Here is a 14,306-nt window from a genome sequence, read left to right as displayed (position 1 = left end):
GGATTGAAGTAAATGACAGAAAAGGGCCCAGCAAGAACAAAGAGAGGGCAAAGAAATGTCAATACCCATATCCACCACCTCCCCTCCTTCAGCGCCACCACTACACACACTCTCACACATAAATTCTTTCTGTACCTCCACCAGTTTTTGTGAGAAAATATATTGTCATGAAGGTGTAAGGGTGATATCGTGGGAATAATACTTAGGTACTCAAATTTCGTATACTCATTTTTTGATTTGGCTCAATCAAAAGATGTCACGTGTTTCTTATTTTTAAAGTTCTGAAAAAATCTATTATTTTTCAAAACAATAAAATATCCTATCCCCTTTGGTAAACTCCCCTTTGGTAAACACACCATGAACGTCGAGAATGCACCGAGGGCTTCCTTTTCTTTTTCTTTTTTGATTGAAAAGATAGACTTCTCATTGAACCAAAGGAGCAATACATGAGAACAGCATTACAATAGATAGCCAGCAGCTAGACAGCGGCAATCATACGGCTGCACCAACAGACCACCTATTGTACTCTTCGTAGAGCAGGTCTACAATAAGGTCAGGGGGCTCTTCGAACCAAGAGCGGTGTGCCAGTGCCACTTCACTTGAGAACGCCACAATTTATTCCAGCGTCTCCAGCGATACAAGAGGAAGCTGCAGCAGAGCGATCACACGCCCATTGTCTTGCTAGGTGATAAGCGCTCTCCACCGAAAAAAAACCCTTGTCAAAGTGCCAAATAAGCTTGTCTCCCATCCTTCTCAATCCAATAGACAGATATCTAATGAGGTCCACTTCCTGCCCGTGAAAAACTCTCGGAGCAGCACAAGTTCCATCAACCGGGATTATCTTTCATCAGCTCGTTGACATAGCTCAAGCTACAACCGTCAGGCTTTGGGGAGAAAACTCGGAACAAGGAAGGAAAGGGCATCCAACCATCCTCCCAAATTCGAATATTCTTAGCAAACTTGTGCTGAAGACCTTGGGGTTTTGAGAAGAAGAGTAAAGACCAACAGAAGTACTGGTTCTTGTGGGCTTTAAGACCGTTAAGACCTTGGAGTTTTGAGAAGAAGAGTAAAGACCAAGAGTAGTATTGGTTCTTGAAGGTTTTGAGACCATTAAAGTAAAGAAGCGAATAATCTGTTTTTTAAAATCTCACCCGTTGTTCATCCGTTATCCGTTTACAAAATCCCACTCGTCCATTTCACACTACATCAAGTTGGTTTTCAACGCCCAACCAAAAAAAAAAAAAAAAAAAAATCGTAAAGCAAGCAACAATTCGTTCACAAAAAATAGTCACCAAACAGAAACAGAAAGTGCTACAGTCTTATTAATAAGCAACTCCTTCGCAAAGGTCCCAGAAAACCACCACAAATTTATCCAAAAAAAGTAAAAACATGAACAAAAAGCTCCTAAATAAGTCCGAGAGATAGAAACTACACAAAACCTGAAGTTTTATTCACCACCAGGACTCTCTCAATCAAAACCCATAACTATGTCATTCCCAACACTCTTGATCACTTCTGGCACCCTCTCAAACCTCCCCTTATCCTTTCTGTCATCCTCCCTTATCTCCTCGCCCCTTCCCGCATCCCCCCTTCTCTCGCCCTCCCTTCTCTCGCCCTCTTCCGGATGCTGCTGCCTCCTCTCTTCCTCCTCCTCCTTCGGCGGCTTCCTCTCCTCCTTGTACGGCGGTGCTGCTTGTGCCGTAGGCAAGATCACTGCCTCGCGCTGAGCATCAACAAACCTCCTCAACCGGTCTTCAGTCACGCCGAAAGCAGCTGCAAGCTCGGGTCCTTTGAGCTCCTGAAGAACAGACGCCGCACCAACCAAAATCTGAGGCCTGTTCTTCCGCGCCGAGGTTGTGAATCCAAAGAACTCGAGCGGGCCAGTTCTTGATGCGATTTGACAGAAGGGGAAGTACCTTGGCACCCAAAATACATCACCTTCTCCTATGTTGGCATTCATGGCTTGTGTCCCATTTGGGAACACAATCTGTAGTGTTCCGGAGCCTCTCAACACAATGCCGTATTCTGTCGCTCTCGGATTCACATGCGGTGCCATCATTGACCCAGCGGTGAGGTTAACAAGGTAAACGCCGATGCCAGAGTGTTTCAACGGTGAGTAATCAGAATCATCGAGCTGCATGCTCCATCCGTAGTCATTTCTGAAGTCGGGCTTTCTGTCGTAGAGGTTGTAAGAGTCTGGTGATTTTCCTGTTCCCTTGCCCTTATCGTAGTCATCTCGCCTCCTCTTGTTTTCGTTTGAATCAGCGCCAAAAACTGAGTTCAAGAGCTTCCTCCATGACCATGTTTCTGATTTGTCTTGGTGATCATCTTGTTGGATGTCAAACATCCTCTTCATTTCTTGAAGTCTGTCTTGCTGTTTCAGCTGGAGGAATTTTGACCAGACACTTGGCGAATAAGATTCGGGCACAAAGACGATTGGACCTTGTTGTTGACTTGTGAACATCTCTCTTAGTTCTGATGATGTGACCTGCAGTATTGGACACACATTTGTGTCTTTAACTTTTGGTAAACAAATTTGGTGTGTTCTAGGATTATTGTTAATCATAGAGAAAATTGTGCACACCCAATTGTAGTTTTGGTATCTGAATTAAAAATCCATTCAAATTAGTATCCGCGAGTTCGACAAAATGTGGAGCGTTGGTTCTCACACTAACTTATGTTAGATTTTTTGGTCAAAATTAAACATGTGATATTGTGCACGAGTCTCTTTTAAGGGATAAATCGGGGAAATCAACCATGATTTCACATGTCACGTGCTTAAATTTGATTAAAAAAATGTATTCCAGAGTTGGTGTCACATATTTTGTGAATTTCAGACATCAATATGAACGGATTCTTACTGAAAATATGATGATATATCAATAATATGTAGCAATTTTAAATTTAAGAATTGATCATCATAAAACTGTGATGTGCTTACATTGAAGGCATTTGCAAGTATTTCATGGTCAAATCCAGCAATAATAGACTGTGGGTTGCTTCCTCCACCAATGAAGAAGGACTGCATTATTTTGCAAAAACATCCAAATTAGTTATATATACTGAAATGTTGAATTACCATAAACCCTAATTAAGAAGTTTTCAATTACCATAAACCTAATCTGTTATGTACCTGCAAACCCATTCCCAAACTCTCAGAAGTGTCAATGCTGCAAATGATGTGAACCCTCTGGCCCTCTCCAGTGTTCACCAAGTAAAATGGAGACCCAGCTGGAATTCTATACACATCCCCTGTCTTCAATCTCCTCTCTCCTAATTCATCTTTGTAGATCAACCCCACCTTTACTTCTCCTGCAAGCAAACAATTATAATTCATGTTCCACAACTCATTAGAATCTGATTCAAAACCAACCCATCAAAGGGAATTTTGTTCACTAAAAAAATTGGAAGTCCAACTTTCCACAATTGCATGGATAAAATTCAAGTCACAAGATCAAATGCAAATATCCACCAAAAACAAAATAAATGTAATTAATTAAGAAAAAAAATTAAAAAATAGGATTCCATTGTCTACTACTCACTCACCATTTTGGAAGTCCCACATTGTACAATTGCATACATCTAACTAAATTGAAAAACATTTGAGAAAATTATTTAAATTCAAAAAGTAAAATCAACTAACTAAGAAGAAACCAGTTAAAATTAAGTAGATGCAATCCATCAAAGGTGTGATCACTCGCCAATTTGGAAGTACCAATTGCACAATTTGCATGCATCCGCTTCAGTTAATTAAGAAATTAAAACCAATTTTTATTTAAAAAAGAAAAAGAAAAAAGAAAAAGCAAATAGAGCAAGGAAGATTAAGCAACTCATCAAAGAGCCTATATCATCAAACAAGGATTCGTAACACCAAGTATCGGTAGCCGCCAGGATTGGCTGGTCTGACCTCCTAGTTTTATCGCTGATCTTGTCCTCCAGGACTGTTTGTAATGGATCCTTCTTGATGGGGTTGGGGCTGTTTTGGCCTCGCCTCATTCAATGAAATCTACTATCGTTTCAATATAAAAAAAACCTATAAATTTGTAAGACCGCATGTTGGTGTTGGTGTCGATCTAAATGGTATCATTCACTCACTAATTTCAAAGTAAACCAGTTTGCATCCTTGCATGCATTCGCAGATTAAGAAAAAAAATCTTCTTAATTAGTGATTAGTAATGAGATTACCTCTGCGGACAAAGAGGATGAGATTGGAGTCGAGATAATGAGGAATAAAGAGAGACTTAGGCTCCATTGTAATAAACCCGATATGCATGGGCTTATCAACAACCCTACTGCGCGCACTCATCACCACTCTCATCTCTCCTGCTGCAGTTTTCACTACCTGCTTTGCCTGTGGCAGCAAAAACCAACCTTCTTCCGATTCTTCCCCTCCCGATTCTGGATAATGCCCCTCCTCCTCTTCCGGCCTCCTCCTCCCACCGCTTTCCTGCTCCTCCCTCCTATCTTCTTCCTCCGTCGTCCCTCTCCTCCAACCTTCATCCTGATCACCAGTGTACCCCACCGCCACTGAAACTCCATAGCACATCACCAGCATCAGAACCACAAACGTCATCACTTTGTTTCCCATTTTTTCGTTTGTTTTTTTGCCTTCTCTGTGATGACCTTTCTGTGAAGTATTAGGTCGAAGTGTGGGGTTTATATAGAAGGGAGGGAAAGAGCATGGGGACGCGTGTTGGCCATGCAGAGTCTATGCTGTTTGCTGGCGGTTTATGGCTTAGACACAGTTGGTGTTTGAAAGAGAAATATTCGAACACAGCGTGAGAGTGTAAGTCTGACAAACAGACATCACTTCACGCTTTTGAAAAAAAAAAAAAAATCAAATAGTACATTACGTATTTTTATATAAATGATGAAATTTTTTATATTTTAATTTATTAATATTTTAACATATATATCTAATTATTTATATAATAACATGTGATCACGTATTTTAATCACACTGAAAAATCTCTCTTTACCGAAAATCTACTTGTTCTGTTAAAAAAGAATTTTTTCTTTGTCGAAAGCTCAGAAAACAATTCAGATTTTTTGTTATGAGTAATGCATTTCTTGCATCATCTTTTACTAGAGTTTATTCTAATTTTAAACTCGCAGTAATTTGTTAATTATCTGTGTATAGATATCAATCTCCATTGATTTATAGGGTTATCACGGTTTGACATCGAGTTCATTTTTCTTGTCTTTAATAAATGGGGAGTACCCGCTTTTAACTGTTAGACTAGCCTCTCTGCACGCACGTACGCGCATGCGATAGGTATTTTTACATCACAAGCGCTATGCGCTCCAAAGATGTGTTGCTTTAGATATTCTTGTTTTTTTATATTATTTTTCTTTCAATTATCTCCTTATGATATTTTTTTTGTACAATTGTTTAACGTCAAAGCATTGGCAGAACACGCACCAAGTAATAATGAACTTGATTTTAATTATGACATTCAAACTGCAATGAATAATTTTAGTCTTTAAACAGTATACAGGATATGTTTATACTTAAAAGAAAACAAAGAAATATGAGATTTGTTTGTACCATACTTGACCAATCCCGAAACTACTGAGCACCGGTCAACGTTATACCGTCAAGGACCCAGAAGAGTTTCCCTCCAACCAGGAGGCCAATCACAGCATGACACGTGTCGACATCAGAAGCCAATCATAGCGCGACACATGCCAACATCAGAAGTCAATCACAACACGACACGTGTCAATGTCAGAATGAAACTAGAACTCTCTTCTATAAATAGAGATCATTCTCTCACAATATTTCCGAATGTCATTTGTACTAAATCATTCACTAGTACTCACTAAAGGAGAGCTTGAACCTATGTACTTGTGTAAACCCTTCACAATTAATGAGAACTCTTCTACTCTGTGGACGTAGCCAATCTGGGTGAACCATGTACATCTTGTGTTTGCTTCCCTGTCCCTATCTGTTTACTTACTTATCCACACTAGTGACCGGAGCAATCTAGCGAAGGTCACAAACTTAACACTCTCTGTTGTACCAAAGTCCTCGCTGATTTTGTTCATCAACATTTGGCGCCGTCTGTGGGAACGACACTTATTCCCACTCTCTTCAGCTTTGCCAAGCTTTCCACCATTCGTACACTCTCTTTTGACCAGGTATCCATCTCCAACATGGGGAGCGAAGGAAGTGACAACACACAGAATGACACCCATTTTGCACCTAGTGCGAAGCAACGAAAGAAGGAAAGAAATAGGGTTGTTCTTCAAGCTAAAGTTGATGAGCTAGAAGCTCAGAACAACAAGATAGCAATGGAGAATGAGGTCCTACATGAGCAGTATGAGAAGCTCTTTGGGACGCTCCATGAAACTAGGCGTACTCAAACACGCGAGCTCGCTGCCCTTGTGGACATCAACCATCATTTGGGTGCCCCCCAACACGGAGGGTCACCTCCCTTCGACATGGGTATCCTTGATGAGGAGCGAGCTAATCATCAAAACATTGATCAACATGAGACTTTTCTCAACCCAGATGCTTCGACCCGAAGCAGAAGAAGTAGAGGAAGACACCTCCTTGCAGAAGGGTTGGAAGGATCGAAAGCCGTTTATTGTGACTGCCGAGACTTCCTAAAGCAACGTCGAGAGAATCCCCTCCACATATGCTCGAAGATCAATGACCCAAGGGTTTCTGAAAGACTCAGTCCCTTCCCACGACCCAGGCCAACTGCCAATCTAGGGAAGAAACGACATGTCCCAGAGGAACATGAAGGTACATGAGACTCTGAGGTATTCCAACAGACTCACCCTAGAAGTCAATACGACGAGTCCAAGAAAAAACCACATGCCCTTACTCAAACTTTCCTATTTCCAAGAGGCGATGGAGACTTACGAAAGAAAATTCCAGTGGTACATGACTCCACTCAGGACCCCATTGTCTTACAGCTCCTTGAGGAAGTAAACAAGTTGAAGGCCAAACGTCATGCTGAGATACTTGACTGGAACCAACCCAGGCCTGGCCCTCTCACAAGAAGGATCCTCGACACCCCCATTCAAGCGAAGACAAAACAAAAGTTTGGTTTACAACTCTATACTGGAAGGGAGGACCCAATTGAACACCTTAACCTCTTTGAGTCCACCATGGCATATCAGATGCATACCGACGAAGAGTGATGTCTTCTCTTCCCTTCCATCCTCTCTGACGGAGCTCTAAACTGGTATTGCCGTCTTCCACCTGAGACAGTAGACTCATTTGAGGAACTGAGGAAACTGTTTGTCTCTCAACACATCTTCCAGACCGATCGCTTGCATTATGTAGATGACTTGTATACTATTTGCCAGAAGCCGAATGAGTCACTACGAGAGTATGCCGGTCACTTCAACCATGAGTATTCTCGCTGTGCTAACAAGACCACCTTCAAGGCCTTCACGGCAGGCCTACGTGATTGTTTCTTCAAGTACATGATCAATGCCAACACTTGAAAGACTTACTATGAGGTGATGACACATGCTTATAACCACGCATCCGCCGAAGCAAGGATATGCTAAGGGAACCCCCATATGGTTAACCCCTATCAACAAGTGGAAAGTGGAAGTCAAGTTCTACCAAGTGATGAGATATTGGCCATTCAGACACCCATTGCATCATCTTCTACCTCATTTAGCTACTCGCTAAGTCACCAAACGTATTTGTCTCTTGGTAAGAGGAAGGATTTTTACTCTCAGCAAGCCTATTACAACAAATGGGATAAAAGTTCGTATTAAGACAACCAGGGGTGAACGTACCGTCGACTATTATGACTATGGGGCCAAGCTTCACTCTTTCAAAGTGGAGGACTAGGTACTGAAGGAAATGCTATTATAAGAAGACATACACATTACAAATGTTTTGACTCTCAACCGCTTGAGATCTTTTGTCACACAAGCCATTCGGCAAATATTTAAAGAAGAGGGAATTCAGACAACTTCTTTTGAGTCTTTTGCGTTCCTAGCACTAGAACACTTGGTCTACGCTGACCTACCCTTATACTCCAACTCAGAGCTTCAACATGCGTACTTTGACACAAAGTATGTGATACTAAGTGTTACAACCAACATGGTTCACATATCAAAATCATGGATCCCTTCATGCATAGCAAAACATTCATAAGCATCACTCATATCTATCAACATAAACATCATACATTCCAACACATTCATACATAAACATCATACATTCCAACACATTCATACATAAACATCATACATTCCAACACATCCATACATAAGCCAATTGTGTTTCGAAAGAGTTTAACATACTTTGTGTCTTCGACACTTACTACAATGTGCCTCGACACCTTGCCATTATTCTCACCAACCAGGTGATGAAATGTGAATAAGGAACTCATCTTCATGCCACCAACCAGGTGATGAAATGTACAACCCGTACTCTCATTCATGCCACCAACCAGGTGAAGAAGGAACTCATCTTCATGCCACCAACCAGGTGATGAAATGTACAACCCGTACTTTAATATCATTTGGCAACTTGCCATTCATGCCACCAACCAGGTGAAGAAGGAACTCATCCTCATGCCACCAACCAGGTGATGAAATGTGATGAAGGAACTCACCTTCGTACCACCAACCAAGTGATGAAAGCAATTCACCATTCATTCTACCTACCAGAAGACGAGTGGTAAAACTTGTACATGTGAACTCCTAGCATTCACAAATAATAAAATGCCTTCAAGCTTGACAACTCAACTAGGGGAACACTTATACCCAACAAGAGTTATAGTCACCAACAAAGTCTTATTGCAAACTAACAACAACTTCAGTGCATGGCATACGAAGATCAAGTTATTCAGCCCTCTTGCATCTGCTTCAGACATTTCCCCTCTGTAACAATGCAAACACTACAACTCGTAGAAAGCTTTACACACTCTTGATCAAGACAGTGTGAAGCAAAACCAATTTATGGTGCCAACAAGAGCTTCATCAAAGGAGTTCAACCACAATTCTCAAAAGCTTCACACACTCTTGATCAAGACAGTGTGAAGCAAAACCAATTTATAGTGCCAACAAAAGCTTCATCAATGGAGGGCAACCCAATTCTCAAAAGCTTCACACACTCTTGATCAAGACAGTGTGAAGCAAAACCAATTTATGGTGCCAACAAAAGCTTCATCAAAGGAGATCAACCACAATTCTCAAAAGCTTCACACTCTTGATCAAGACATTGTGAAGCAAAACCAATTTATGGTGCCAACAAAAGCTTCATCAATGGAGGGCAACTACAATTCTCAAACCTTCGAAGCAAATTCAAGACTGTTCGAAGCAAATTCAATTTATATGGTTCATCCAAACATTCGACTACTACAAGGTACGACTTGCATCACAATCTCTTGCTCAACAGTGTGGAAGCAAAATTTGTATATGTTGTCTTTCCCATATTTTCAAATTTCTAGTTTCCCAAAAAAAAAAAAAAAAAGGGAAATTCAATAAAGCTTCATCAATGGAGGACAACTACAAATTCTCAAAAGCTTCACACTATCTTGATCAAGATAGTGTGAAGCAAAATCAATTTGTGGTACTCAACAAACTTTCACCACAAAAGCTTCACCTACAAAAGCTTCATCAATGGAGGACAACTACAAATTCTCAAAAGCTTCACACTATCTTGATCAAGATAATGTGAAGCAAAATCAATTCGTGGTACCCAACAAACCTTCACCACAAAAGCTTCACCATGAAGCAAAATCAATTCGTGGTACCCAACAAACCTTCACCACAAAAGTTTCACCAACAAAAGCTTCATCAATGGAGGATAACTACAAATTCTCAAAAGCTTCACACTATCTTGATCAAGATAGTGTGAAGCAAAATCAATTCATGGTACCTAACAAAAGCTTCAACTCCAAAGCTTTACCTACAAAGCTTCAACACCAAAGCTTCACCTACAAAGCTTCAACTCCAAAGCTTCACCTACAAAAACTTCACCCACAATAGCTTCACCTACAAAAGCTTCACCCATAAAAGCTTTACCAACAAAAGCTTCACCAACAAAAGCTTCACCGCCACAAAAGCTTCACTCACAAAAGCTTCACTTATAAAAGCTTCACCCATAAAAGCTTCACCAACAAAAGCTTCACCCATAAAAGCTTCCCCCACCACAAAAGCTTCCCTCACCACAAAAGCTTCACCCATAAAAGCTTCACCAACAAAAGCTTCACCCACCACAAAAACTTCACCCACAAAAGCTTCATCTACAAAGCTTTAACACAACAACTTCACCTACAAAAGCTTCACACTATCTTGATCAAGATAGTGTGAAGCAAAATCAATTCATGGTACCCAACAAAGCTTCAACCTCAAAGCTTCACCTATAAAGCTTCAACACCAAAACTTCACCTACAAAGATTTAATATATATATATATATATTTCGAAAATTCAAAAATTCAGAAATTCGAAAATTTGAATAAAAAAAAATTTGAAAAAAAAAATTTGCCTAGGCCTCATCTTCTTTGGGCCTAACAACTTTCATAACAAATATATATGAAGAAGGAGTTTTTGGCTACCATTTAGAAAGGAAATGCCTCATTCGTTAACTCCATCGACCGGAGACTTGGGGGACTCCTACCATATGCTACTGCACCTTGATACTTGGTGACTTGGATTTTTCAAGTCTCCAAACGAGAAGTTTTCCTAACTCGGGAAATTAAGGGAGCACTACCTCAACCTACATGCTTCACTCATAAAGCTTCAACATACAAGCTTCAACAAAAGGAAAAATTCAAAGAATTTAGTGAAGAAGGCATTGATGTATTTAACACAATATGTTGAAATGAAGCAAAGCTTGTTTATTGATATCTCTGATAAGTTACAAATATGTACATATACATGAATCAAAATATTCAAACAAGAGGGAGCCTTCACAAAGGTTGCTCAGGAGAAGTCTCAGCAGTCGGCAGAGCCCCAGAAAGAGGAGGCACCATAGGGTGATTATTCGAAGCCTCAGTACTAGGCAGAACCCCAGAAGGAGGAGGCATCCAAGGTTGATCATTTGGAACTTCATTATGCGGTACAGCCCCAGAAGATGAAGGCAATAAATGCCTTTGAAACAAATCCACAAACCTCTGATGATCAAGTAAAATCTGACCATCAGATTCCTGTAGCTGGTCGAGTTTCCTCTTTATGTTTATAGCATAGTTATGTGCGAGCATGTGCAACTGTTTATTCTCATGCTTGAGCCCTTTGATCTCCTGTTTGAGACTTATCACTTCAACCGCCAATGATTCAACTTGGCGGGTTCGAGCAAATAGGCGTTGGGCCATATTAGACACAGAACTTGCACATTGAACACTGAGAGCCAGAGAATCCTTAACAGCTAACTCATCAGACTGTTTGGCAAGTAGTCTGTTATCTTTGGGAGTGAGAAGGTTCTTAGCCACCACTACAGCGATCATATTATTCTTCATCACATAGTCTCCAACGGTAAGATAACCAGTAGGGGATAAGAATGATGGGCGTCATATGTTGTCTTGAGAAGGCATGGCTGCCTCTTCACCAAAGTTCAAGTCAAAACGACTGTCGGATGAGCCAGACATTATCAAAAATGATGAAGGAGAAATGAGGTGCAATAAATCTCTGAAGTAGGGGGAAAATTCCTATAAGCAATAACTCTTTGAATGTACTTCTTGCACACAATTGGTGCCCTTATAAAAGAAAGGGCAACAGGGCCGTTGGTTCAAAAATCGAAGAGGCACCACTTTCCACACGCAACATCAACTCCTCGGATACCACAGATAACTTTGCCAAAGATCTTTGACAAAGTTTAAACACATAAATTTTGAAGGTCCAACTACCCTACTATTACCCATAAGGGTAAAGGAACAACACCACTGCTTGATAACTAGAAAGTCCTAATGTGTGTCAACCTCCGTGCTTCGTGGTAAGGCAGACTGGAAAAATGCCCAACCTTTACTTACATTCGAGAAAACACTCCCAACAAGATTGCTTGCTCAAAAATCAAAAAGGCACCGCTCTCTGAATCTCGAGAGCCAGACTCCCAACAGGATTACGTGCTCAAAAATCGAAGAAGCACCACCCTCCGAATCTCGAGAGCCAGACTCCCGACATGATTACTTTCTCAAAAATCAAAGAGGCACCGTTCTCCGAATCTCGAGAGTCAGACTCTCAACATGATTACTTTCTAAAAAATCGAAGAGACACTGCTCTCCGAATCTCAAGAGTCAGACTCCTAATAGGATTACTTTCTAAAAAATCGAAGATACACTGCTCTCTGAATCTCAAGAGTCAAACTCCCAACATGATTACTTTCTCAAAAATCGAAGAGACACTGCTATCTGAATCTCAAGAGTTAGACTCCCAACATGATTGCTTTCTCAAAAATCAAAGAGGCACCGTTATCTGAATCTCGATAGCCAAATCCCTGACAGGATTGCTTGTTCGAAAATCGAAGAGGCACTGCTCTCCGAACTTCGAGAGCCAGATTTCCTTGGATAAAGTTTGTCTGCAATCTTCACACGTAACATCAGCTTTCCAGATACCACAGACCACTTTTTCAAAGTGCTTTGACAAAGTTAAAACACGTGAAGCTTGCAGCTCCCACTACATTGCTATAACCAAGAAGGGTAAAGGAATAGCACTACTACTTGTTGTTAGGGAGACTCCTATATATGTCGACCTCCATCCTCCACAGCCAAGCAGACCTGCAAATAAAAAAAAATGCTCAAATTTTCTTCACATCCGAGAAGGCAATCTCAGCAGAGTCTCTCGAAATACTCAGCTTCTTTTCCTCCCGATAATACCTCTGCAAACAAGCCATACCAGAGTAAGAGTATCTCATATCATTAGGGTTAAAAGCAAGAGTATCCCATATCATGCTTTTTACCTGTCTTTTCCTTTGGCCTTGTTCTTACCTGCAAGATAAGGAGAAAGAGAGCAATCAGTCAGCACTTGGAATCAAGCTTCCTATCAGGAACTGACTTCCTGGAACCCCTTGCCTGATTACTTACCTGGCATTGCTCTCGAGTACTCATCTTCAACATCTTATGCTTCCAAAGAAGATACCACATCTACTTAAGGAACAGATAGGGCAAGTGAGAAGGATACAAGGAAGCATGTGGAGACAAGCGTAACAAAACACGTGCCGATACATCCACTACTTTGTCAACAACAAAAGTATCCCATATCATCAGGGTCGAACGTACTCTAGATTTGATGGACTTGTTTTGACCTTCAAATTCTTAAGTCGCCTTATACTCTAGAGGAAACCAGAAAACCCTCAAGCCCAGTTCAAGAATAAACCTGTGGAAAGTTACTTCTTCAAAAGCAAAAGTATCTCATATCATCTATTTTCCATTTGCTTCTCCTTATCCTTGTTGCTGTTTACGACACAAGGAGAAGGAGAACAATCAACCGGAAGCTGAAGTTGAACCTCCGATCCAAGTTGCTTGCTTGGAAGTCTAATTGCTTACCTTGTCTGTTACCTCATTCGGTAAATCTCTTAGCTCGGCGACTTGGGGGACTCCTACTATAGGGTTTGTATCGCACTTGACCAAGCCCGAAACTACAAGTAAGCTTCAAGTGAAATTGATATATTACCTTGTGCATCTTCATCGGTTAAAGATACTACCCTTGGATGGAGGAAAAGTACTTCCAGAGAAGATGACACATCTACATATGAGACAGATAAGGCAAGTGAAAATGATACCACACTTCGGTACTTAGAAGTTTCGTGATTACTCAATGGCTTGGATCTTGCAAGTCCCCAACGAGGAACTTCACTCACTCAGGAACTTAGGGGAGCACTGTTTGTACCATACTTGACCAATCCTGAAACTACTGAGCACCGGTCAACGTTATACCGTCAAGGACCCAGAAGGAGGCCAATCACAGCGCGACACGTGTCAACATCAGAAGGGCCAATCATAGCGCAACACGTGTCGACATCAGAAGCTAATCATAACACGACATGTGTTAATGTCAGACTGAAACTAGAAACTCTCTTTTATAAATAGAGATCATTCTCTCACAATATTTCCGAATGTCATTTGTACTAAATTATTCACTAGTACTCACTAAAGGAGAGCTTGAACCTATGTACTTGTGTAAACCCTTCACAATTAATGAGAACTCCTCTACTTCGTGGACATAGCCAATCTGGGTGAACCATGTATATCTTATGTTTGCTTTCCTGTCTCTATCCATTTACATACTTATCCACACTAGTGACCAGAGCAATCTAGCGAAGGTCACAAACTTGACACTTTCTGTTGTACCAAAGTCCCCACTGATTTTGTGCATCAACAAGATTCACAAT

General features: G+C 40.8%; 1 protein-coding gene across 1 annotated transcript; it reads right to left on the bottom strand.

Annotated features, from left to right (window-relative positions):
• Nucleotides 1-1,298: 1,298 nt before the first annotated feature.
• On the bottom strand, nucleotides 1,299-4,612 carry LOC103447939 (vicilin-like seed storage protein At2g28490). Its single transcript, XM_008387163.4, has 4 exons — nucleotides 4,186-4,612; nucleotides 3,134-3,312; nucleotides 2,942-3,022; nucleotides 1,299-2,488 (listed from the first exon to the last, which is right to left on the bottom strand). The coding sequence occupies exons 1-4, from the start codon at nucleotides 4,586-4,588 to the stop codon at nucleotides 1,469-1,471; spliced, it is 1,683 nt and encodes a 560-aa protein (XP_008385385.2). The 5' UTR covers nucleotides 4,589-4,612; the 3' UTR covers nucleotides 1,299-1,468.
• Between the last annotated feature and the right edge of the window lie 9,694 nt (nucleotides 4,613-14,306).

The sequence above is a fragment of the Malus domestica genome, chromosome 11 (genome assembly GCF_042453785.1).
Source record: "Malus domestica chromosome 11, GDT2T_hap1".
NCBI classification, from domain to species: Eukaryota; Viridiplantae; Streptophyta; class Magnoliopsida; order Rosales; family Rosaceae; genus Malus; species Malus domestica.
The sequence above is the reverse complement of the archived record's forward strand: the minus strand, read 5'-3'. Positions and strand labels throughout refer to the sequence as shown.